This window comes from Diceros bicornis, chromosome 34 (genome assembly GCF_020826845.1).
Source record: "Diceros bicornis minor isolate mBicDic1 chromosome 34, mDicBic1.mat.cur, whole genome shotgun sequence".
In the NCBI taxonomy this organism is placed as follows: domain Eukaryota; kingdom Metazoa; phylum Chordata; class Mammalia; order Perissodactyla; family Rhinocerotidae; genus Diceros; species Diceros bicornis.
The window spans coordinates 10,165,289-10,175,233 of NC_080773.1; the positions used below are offsets into that span (position 1 = coordinate 10,165,289).

Genomic DNA, 9,945 nt, shown 5'->3' on the forward strand with positions numbered 1-9,945 from the left:
GTGATGCACACAGACAAGGTAAAGACCCCATGGGTCGTGCAGGGAAGAACCATTGTGAATATAGTGAATGCAGGACTGTCAGGAACCAGGATCTTGCACAACATGACTGTATTTGTGCTGAAGTAAAGCCCTATGAGTGTGTACAGTGTAGAAAGGCCTTCAGCTCTACGTCAGACCTCATGCAGCACCAACAGATTCACACTGGAGAAAAACTTTTTGAGTGCAAAGAATGTGGAAAAGCCTTCAAACATAAGTTCCACCTCACATACCACCAGCAGATTCACACTGGAGAGAAGCCCTATGAGTGCCATGACTGTGGAAAGACCTTCACCTTCAAATCTATATTTGTCCGCCATAGTAAGATCCACACTCAAGAGAAAGCCTTAGAGTGCAAAGAATGTGGAAATGCCTTTAAGCAGAGGTCCCACCTCATGTATCACCAGCGTATTCACACTGGAGAGCAGCCCTTTGAGTGCAATGAATGTGGAAAGACCTTCACCCAAATCTCATCTTTTTTCCAGCACAATAGTAGCCACACTGGAGAAAAATCCTTTGTATGCAAAGACTGTGGGAACTCCTTTTCAAACAGGTTTAATTTGAGTCAGCACATGAAGATTCACACTGGCGAGAAACCCTATGAGTGCCGTGAGTGTGGAAAAGCTTTTTACCGCAAGTCACACCTCACAGAGCACCGACGGATTCACACTGGAGAAAAGCCCTATGAATGCAGCAAATGCGGAAAGTCTTTTGCCTACTACTCTGGTTTTGTCCAACATACTTGGATCCACACTGGCGAGAAACCCTTTAAGTGCAAAGAATGTGGGAAAAGCTTTTGCTCCAAGTTTAACTTGAGTCAACACGTGATGATGCACGTTGGAAGGAAGCCCCACGAATGCAATAAATGTGGAAAGGCCATCGACCAACACTCGTCTTGTGTTCATCACAGGACCCACACTGGAGAAAAACCATTTAAATGCAAAGTCTGTGGGAAGGCCTTTTGCTACATCTCTAGTTTAAAACGACACATGAAGAAGCACACTGGAGAGAGAAGCTCTGTGAGTGCATCAAGTGTGGGAAAGCTTTCATTCTCAAGTCACACCTCATAAAACACCAGCAGATCAGCCAGTAAATGTGGAATGGCCTTCACTGAACACTCATCATTTATCCAGTGTAATAGGATCCTCACTGTAGGAAACAATATTTTTTACTCCTTTATGAAATACCAAAATGCCCCTCCTTTGCTCTCCTGTTCCCTATGGTTAAGTCCTCTCACTCACCTCTCCCTCACACCTCTACAGCCTATTTTCTCCAAGGCTGCTGGCTCCTGAGAGGGCTTGAGGTGTTTCCTGCTTAGTGTAGTTCTCTGAAGCCATAACACCTGGTGTCAAATCCTAACTCTGCTGACTAGGAGCTGTATTGCCCTGTGCAGGTTAATAATCTCTCTCTGCCTTGGTTTCTCATTGGTAAAATGGGTAATTTAGTAACGTAGTATTTACTTCACAGGGCTGTTGTGAGAGTAAATGGTTTACTGTATGACAAAACTGAGAACAGAATCCATTTCTCCAAGTGTATGTGGGTTGACAGTTATGATCCCCGCTGATGTTGTTACTTATTATTGATAGCGCCATTGTTATTGTCATCGTCTTTGTCATGTCTGGATTCAAGACCTTTGGAGCAATTTTGTGAAGCTTTATGATTAAACATCATAGATACCAGAGACAGCCAGACCTGGATTCCCAACTTGGATCAGCTGCTTACCATTTCCATCTATTTCAGCAAATCAGATTATTTCCTTGACCTTCTTCATCTTCACCAACAAAGTGTGCTTTTCAAGGAAGCAGCATCATTGGGATGCCATTAGGAACACCTAGAATGAATCATTTTGTGCCATTTTACTTAGGATGTAAAAAGACTTCGCTTGATTTGACAAAGTGCATTGGCAAGATAGTGGAATAGGAAGTTCCAGCCTTCATTCTCTCAGAGAAACTCCACTTTGACAACGATCTGTGCACAAAAATACCTTCTTGAAAGCTCTGGTTTCCAGGTGAGAGATTACAGCAGTCAGGTGGAACATAGAAAGGAGAAACGATGCATTGAAGAGGGTAGGATCAGCAGTTTCAGTTTTGCTCAAACCTGTTTAGATGAATGCTGAGATTGATTTTAAGTCAAAAACTATCACAAGAGACAATATCATTTTATAATAAGAGTCAGTTCATCAAGAGAATATAACAATTATAAATATATGTGCACTCAACATTAGTGCACCTAAACATTAAGCAAACTTTGACACATCTGAAGGGAGAAATAGATAGCAATATAATAATAGTAGACTTTAATACCCCACTTACGGTAATGTACAGGTTTTTCAGACAGAAAATCAATAGGGAAAGAGTGGACCTGAACTACTCTATTAGACCAAATGGACCTAACAGATGTATACAGAGCATTCCATCCACCAGCAGCACAATACACATTCTTCTCAAGCTACATGGGACGTTCTCCAGGATAGATCAAATGCTAGATCACAAAACAAGACTTAACAAATTTAAGAAGAGTGAAATGATTCCAAGTATCTTTTCCAACCAAAATGGAATGAAACTAGAAATCAATAACAAAAAGAAAATGGAAAAATTTGCAAATACATGTAAATTCAACAACATTCTTGAACAACCATTGGGTCAAAGAAGAAAGCAAAAGGGAAATTAGAAACTTGCTTCAGACAATTGAAAACGAAAACACGATATACCAAAACTAATGGGATGCAGTAAAATGGGATGTACTAAGAGGGAAGTTTATAGTGATAACTTCTTGCATTAAAAAAGATCTCAAACAAACTGCCTAATATACCTCAAAGAACTAGAAAAAACAAACTAAGTCCAAAGTTAGCTGAAGATAGGAATAATAAGAGTTGGTTCTTTCAAACGAAAGAATAAACCTTTAGCTAGGCAAACTGAGAAGAAAAGCGAGAAGACTCAAAATCAGAAAGGAAAAGGAGACATTACAAGCAATGCCACAGAAATTTTTTAAAAATCACAAGGGACTATTATGAGCAATTATATGCCAAAAAATTAGATAAACTCCTAGAACTATCAACCTACCAGGACTAAATCAAGAAGAAACAAAACCTGGACAGAGAAGTAACAAATAATGAGATTGAGTCAGAAAGGAAAAAACCTTCCAAGAAAGAGAAGCATAGGACCAGATGGTTTCACAGGTGAATGCTATCAAACATGTAAATAAGAATTAATACCAACCCTTTGTAAAGTCTTCCAAAACCTAAAAGCATAGAGAACACTTCAAAACTATTTTTATGAGGCCAGCATCACACTGATAGCAAAGCCACACAAAGACACCAAAAGAAAAGAAAACTACAGGCCAAAATCCTTGATGAGCATGGATGAAAAGTACAAATATTTACAAACAATTCAACGGCCCATTAAAAGGATCATAACTATGATCAAGTAGGATGTATCTTTGGAATGCAAGGATGGTTCAACATATGCAAAACAGTGTGATACACTACATTAACTGAAGGATAAAAACATGGTCATCTCAGTAGATACAGAAAAAGCATTTGGCAAAATGCTCTTGGGAAAACATCTTTTCATGATAAAAACTCTGAACAAGTTAGATATAGAAGGAACTTACCTCAATAAAGATCATATATGACAAGCCCACAGCTAACATCATACTCTGGTGAAAAATTGAAGTTTTCCTCTAAGATCTGGAACGAGGCAAGATGCCCACCTTTGTCACTTCTATTCAATGTAGTAATGGAAGTCCTAGGCAGAGGAATTAGCCAATAAAAAAATTTTTTAAAAGGTATCCAAATAGAAAAGGAAGAAGTAAGGTTACCTGTGTTTGCAGATGACATGATCTTGTATGTAGAAAACCCTGAAGGCTCCACCAAAAAATTCTGAGAACTAATAAATTCATTAATGTTGCAGGATATAAGATCAAAGTACAAAAGTCAGTTCCATTTCTGAACACTAACATATCTGAAAAGGAAATTAAGAAAATGATCCTATTTGCAATAGTATCAAAAATGAATGAAATACTCTAGGAATAAACTTAACCAAAGAGGTGAAAGCCTTGTAAAGCGAAATCTAAAAAACACTGATGAAAGAAATAAAAGCAGTCTAGGGGCCAGTCCAGTGGCATAGTGGTTAAGTTTGCACACTACACTTTGGCAGCCTGGGTTCGCAGGTTCTGATCCTGGGCATGGACCTACACCACTCATCAAGCCATGTTGTGGTGGCAACCCACATGCAAAATGCAGGAAGATTGGCACAGATGTTAGCTCAAGGCTAATCTTCCTCAAGCAAAAAAAGAGGAAGATTGGCAACAGATGTTAGCTCAGAGTGAATCTTTCTCACCAAAAAAAAAATGGGCAAAGGAACTGAGTAGACATTTCTCCAAAGAAGATGGCTCCAAAAATGACTAACATATGAAAAGGTGCTCAGCATCAGTAATCCTCAGGGAAATGTAAATCAAAACCACAATGAGAAATTACCTCACACCTGTTGGGATGACTTTTAAGAAAACAAAAGAACAAGTGCTGGCAAGGTTGTGGAGAAAAGAGAACCTTTGCACACTCTTGATGAGAATGTAAATTGGTGTAGGTGCTGTGGAAAACAGTATGGAGGTTCCTCAGAAGAACTAAAAATAGAACTACCATATGATCCAGCAATTCCACTTCTGGATACATGTCCAGAAGAATTGAAAGCAGAATCTTGAGATATCTGAAATCTCGTGTTCATAGCAGCACTATGCACAATAGCCGAGACATACAAGCAACCTAAATGTCCATCAGTGGATGAATGGATAAAGAACATTTGGCATGTACTTACAGTGTTATATTATTCCACCTTCAAAAAGGAAATCCTGCCATTTGCAATAACATGGATGTACCTGAGGACCTTATGCTTGGTGAAATAAGCCAGTTACAGAAGAACAAATACTATATGATACCACTGATGTGGTGAGACATAGAAACAGAGTGGAGTGGTGCCCAGGGGCTTGGCAGAGGGGGAAATGTGTGGGTATTAGTCAAAGGGTACAAAGTTTTGGTTATACAAGATAAGTTCTAGAGATATGTACAGCATAGGTAACAATACTATTGTATACTTAGAGATATGCTAAAACAGCATATCTTTATGTTATGTTCTTATCATACACAAAAAAGGTAATAATAAGAGGGTAGGGGGAAACTTTTGGAGGTGATAAGTTTATGCCACAGATTGTGGTAATGGTATAATGGTTGTATACTTATTTTGAATTCATCACATTGTATACATGAATTATATACAGCTTTTTGTATGTCCAAAGATTGTCTTAATAAAATAAAGCCATTCTAGTGGTTGTGGGGGAAAAAAAGGTGAAGAACACTCTAAGATCATACAGTTAGTGAAAGGAAGATTTGAATACTGGCTCTCTGATACCAGAGCAATTCAGTGCTGGTGGCAAAGAATATAAAATACTTCCCAGAGAAGGTGTTGCTTTACCTGAGTCTTAAGAATTATCCATACACACCAAGTTATATCTTGTCCCGTTAATCACAGGAGGAAGGTGCCACATGTGTCAGGATATTAAAGTGGAAATAGTAACTGAGGCACCAAGATTTTATAGACATCACATACCAAAGTGATTTGTAAGACACAAAATGAAGATATTTATTGGAAATGCCCAATAATCAATTTCACAACTCTTGAGCCTCTCAACTGAGATGTCCATCTAAAGAGTTAAGAGCTGGAGATAAGTGAGTCTTGTAAAGCGATTTCATTTGGAGAAAGCAGGATGGTGAGACCTTAGTTCTCTTTAAAGGAAGGAGGATACTGTCCTTCAACAGAATCATTTTGAGAATTTCATATATATCCCCTGCTTTTATGAGAGCAAGATCAATAGCAAATAGGAGAATAGGAGAATGAAATAGGAGAATAGAGAGTGGATGGTGGTATTGTGTTGCAGAAACACCTCCATTTGTTTTCATGGTAGGGCAATAAATTAAAAATGTTTTCTAAAAAAAAAAAAAAGACTCAGGTTCTTAAATGAGGACACACAGTATGTTAAATATGTCACTCCTCCAAATTAATTCAGTAATTTTATTAACTTTATTTTTAAAGTAATTTTATTAGGGTTCTCCAGAAAAACGGAATGAATAGAATGTGTCTATATGAATATATAGAGGGAGATTTACTTTAGGGAATTGCCTCACGTGATTGTGGAGGCAAGTCTGAAATTGTAGGGCAGAACGACAGACTAGAAACCCAGGGAAGATGTGATGTTCTAGCTTGAGTCCAAAGACAGTCTAGAGGCAGAATTCCCTCTTCCTCAGGGGACTTGAGAGGTTTTTTTCTCTTAAGGCCTTCAACTAGATGAAACTTAACCCACAATTATGGAGCATAATCTACTGATTTAAATGTTAATCTCAACAACTAGAGTGGTGTTTGCTCAAATATTTGCGTACCATGGTCTAGCCAAGTTGACGCATGAAATTAGCCATCACAAGCCCACCCCTTGTTGACCTGGCACCCATCATATCCCCTTAAATTATATCTAACATCCAAATAAAGACAATGAGAAGGTCATACTTGCACCTAACATGATACAGCTATCCTGTATCCAAGCCAAAACATGCAAACCCTTTCCCGCAAAGAGGTACAGTCCTAGGGTAATGATCACTATTCCCCTTGATGTCCTGTAACTCAAATATGTTGATGTAAAGTTAACAATCCTTGATTATTATGATGAAAAGTGTAATGGTGAGTGGTGCCACTCCCATTTCCACCGCCTTAATTCCTGGATCGCTGAATCCTGGCAGTGAGAGAAACAGCACCATGTATTGTATCCTGGTTCAGAGCATATACTGCCTTCTGGAGGACCTTCTCCCAGCCCTGTAAGTTATTGCCAGCTAGCTTGTGCTGTAACTGAGTCTTAAAAAGGCCATTCTGTCATTCTTTCAAGCCAGCTGTTTCAGGATGGTGGGGAACATGTTAAGACCAGTGAATTCCATGAACCTGCACCCATTGCCGTAGTTCATGATGCTGTGAAGTGAGTTCTTTGATCAACAGCAGTGCTACATGGAATACCATGATAGTGGATAAGGCATTCTGTAAAGCCACAGATGATAGTTTTGGCAGAAGTGTTGCGTGTAACGGGCAAAGGCCTATACAGATTGTGTCTATTCCAGTGAGAACAAAACACTGCCCCTTCCATGATGGGAGTGGCCTAATGTAGTCAACCTAGGTAGCTGGCTGAACACCTCAGGGAATAGTCCCATATTAGGGACTCAGTGTTGGCCCCTACTGCTGACAAATAGAGCACTTAACAGTGGCAATAGCCAGGCTGGCTTCAGTAAGGGAAAGTCCATATTGCTGAACCCATGCATAACCTACAGCCCTGCCACCATGGCCACTTTGCATGAGCCCTTTGGTCAATAACAGGTATGACTGGGGAAGCAGCTGACTGGTACCCACAGAATGAGTCATCCTATCCACTTGATTAAAATTCTCTGCTGAGGTCACCTTTTGGTGAGTATTCCTGTGGAACACAAACATCTTCATGTTTTTCACTCCTTCAAGAAGTCTATCCACATACCTCTTCCCGACACCTTGTTACCAATTTTCCAATCATATTTCTTCCCAGTCCCTGACTGTCCAGCCAGACCATTATCCACAGCCCATGAATCAGTATATAACTACATCTGGCCATTTCTCCTTCCAATCAAAATAAACAACCAGGTGCACTGCTGTAAGATCTGCTCACGAGGAGGAATTCCTTTCATCACTGTCCTTCATGGATGTTCCAGAAAGGAGCTGTAATACTGCAGCTATCCACTTTCAGGTAGTTCCTGCATGTCGCACCACCATCTGTAAACCAGGCCCGAGATTTCTCTTCCTCTGGTGACTGGTCATAGAGAACTCCCCATGAGGGCATAGGTGCAGGCTGAGATAGGAAAGGTAGTGTAGCAAAAGTGGGGACTTTTGGGCATTCAGGCCATTTCATGTAACTTGAGCATTACATGCCCTTCTAGGGCCCAATCCCCTATGTGCGACTTCTTTTTGGTGATGGAGTGCTGCTGTGCACATCAACTTCATCGCTCAGTGGGTCAGCTAACACCCAGTCATGATGGGCAGCTCAGGTTGTGTGGTAAGTTGATGGCCTGTGGTTAAGCATTCAGCCAATCTCTACTAAGGCCCAGAGTTGTTTCTCTGGAGAGTATTTATCCATGGAGTATGGAAGGGCTTTGCTCCAAATTTCTAAGGGCCTTCCAAAGTCTCCAAGCAGCAAACCTTTCTGCCCCTGCCACTTCAAGCACCATTGGATCTGTTGGATCACATAACTCAAGTGGCAGAGCAACTTGAATAGCAGCCTGAACATGCAGAGGCTTCTCTTGGTCTGGGCCCCACTCAAAACTAGCAACTTTTCAGTAAATGGACCAGAGTAGATATCTAAAGGAGGAATATGTTGCTTCCATTATTAAGAGAGATCCACTAGGCATCGTGCCTCTTTTCTTGCTTGTAGGAGGACTCAGCTGCAACAGTTTCATCTTAGAAGAAATCGCTCAACGATGCCTTACACCACTAGACCCCTAGAAATTTTACTGAAGTAGAAGGCTCCTGCAATTTTGTCAGATTTACTTACCACCCTTTCACACACATATATTTCACTAGTAAGTCCAGGGTAGTTTCTACTTCTTGCTTTCTAGGTCCTATCAGCATAATGTCATCAATGTCATGGGCCAGTGTGATGTCTTCTGGAAGGGAAAGACAGTCATGGTCCTGTGAACTAAATTATGACATAGGGATGGAGAGTTGATAAACTCCTGAGGTAGGACAGTAAAGGTGAGTTGCTGGCTTTGCCAGCTGAAAACATCTTTTGGTGGTCTTCAGTAAGAAGTATAGAGGGGGGGAAAAAAAGCATTTCATATCAATAGCCACATACCAAATACCAAAGGGGTGTATTAATTTGCTGAAGCAGTAAAACTACATCTGGTACAGAAGCTGCAATTGGAGTTCCTACCTGGTTAAGCTTATGGTAGTCCACCATCATTCTCCAAAACCTACCTGTTTTCTTCACAGGCTAAATAGATGAGTTGAATAAAGATGTAGTAACACCACCCTTTCATACTTCAAGTCCTTGATGGTGGCACTAATCTTTGCAATCCCTCAGGAATGCAGTATTGGTTTTGGTTTACTATTTTTTCCATTAGAGGCCATTCTAGTGGCTTCCACTTGCCTTTTCCCACCATACTAGCCCTCACTCCACAGGTCATGGAACCAATCTGGGGATTCTGCCATTTGCTGATAGATCTATTGCAGTTCTGCATTCCAGACCTGGGCAAATAACCACAGGGTGGGTTGGGGTGCACTACACCAAGTGTGAGAAGAACCTGAACTTTAGTTAGGAACTTTAGTTTAGTCCACTTCATTAATCACCTGAGCTCCTCAAGCCACTACTCTGACTAGTGGGCCACAGTCATGTTTTGGATCTCCTGGTAATGTCATTTCAGAGCCAGTGTCCAGCAATCCCCAAAAGCACTTATTATTTCCTTTTCCCCCATGCACAGTCATGCTGGTGAAAGAACACAGCTCCCTTCGGGGAAGGGTGTAGAAAAATTATAAGTTTTTGTTCAGGTAGTAGTGCCATTGCTCAAGGATACTCAGCCTCCCCTTCATCCAAGGGTTTCTGGGTCTGTAACTTGGCACATAATTGAGTGAGTCACCATGACTCTTTTTATGATTCAAGTTAGACTTTTGTTCACTTGACCTAGAACTCTTCTGCTTATATAGGTCAAGTAAGAATTTAGTAGACTTCCCATTTATTTCACTTCTATGAACAACCAAATGAATTAGCCAAGGCCACAGGTCTCTGCAAGTCAGACTATCCTGATTGCTGCTTTGACTCTGCTGTCCATTATGATCACCATGCCCACCTTGCCTTTGG

General features: G+C 40.5%; 1 protein-coding gene across 1 annotated transcript; it reads left to right on the forward strand.

The window, feature by feature from the left end:
* The first annotated feature begins 1 nt into the window (after position 1).
* LOC131396765 (zinc finger protein OZF-like) lies at positions 2-5,907 on the forward strand. Its single transcript, XM_058529152.1, is given in 2 exon segments — positions 2-1,043; positions 1,046-5,907. Coding segments are annotated over 2 exon segments (1,098 nt in total). The 5' UTR covers positions 2-29; the 3' UTR covers positions 1,130-5,907.
* The last annotated feature ends 4,038 nt before the right edge of the window (positions 5,908-9,945 follow it).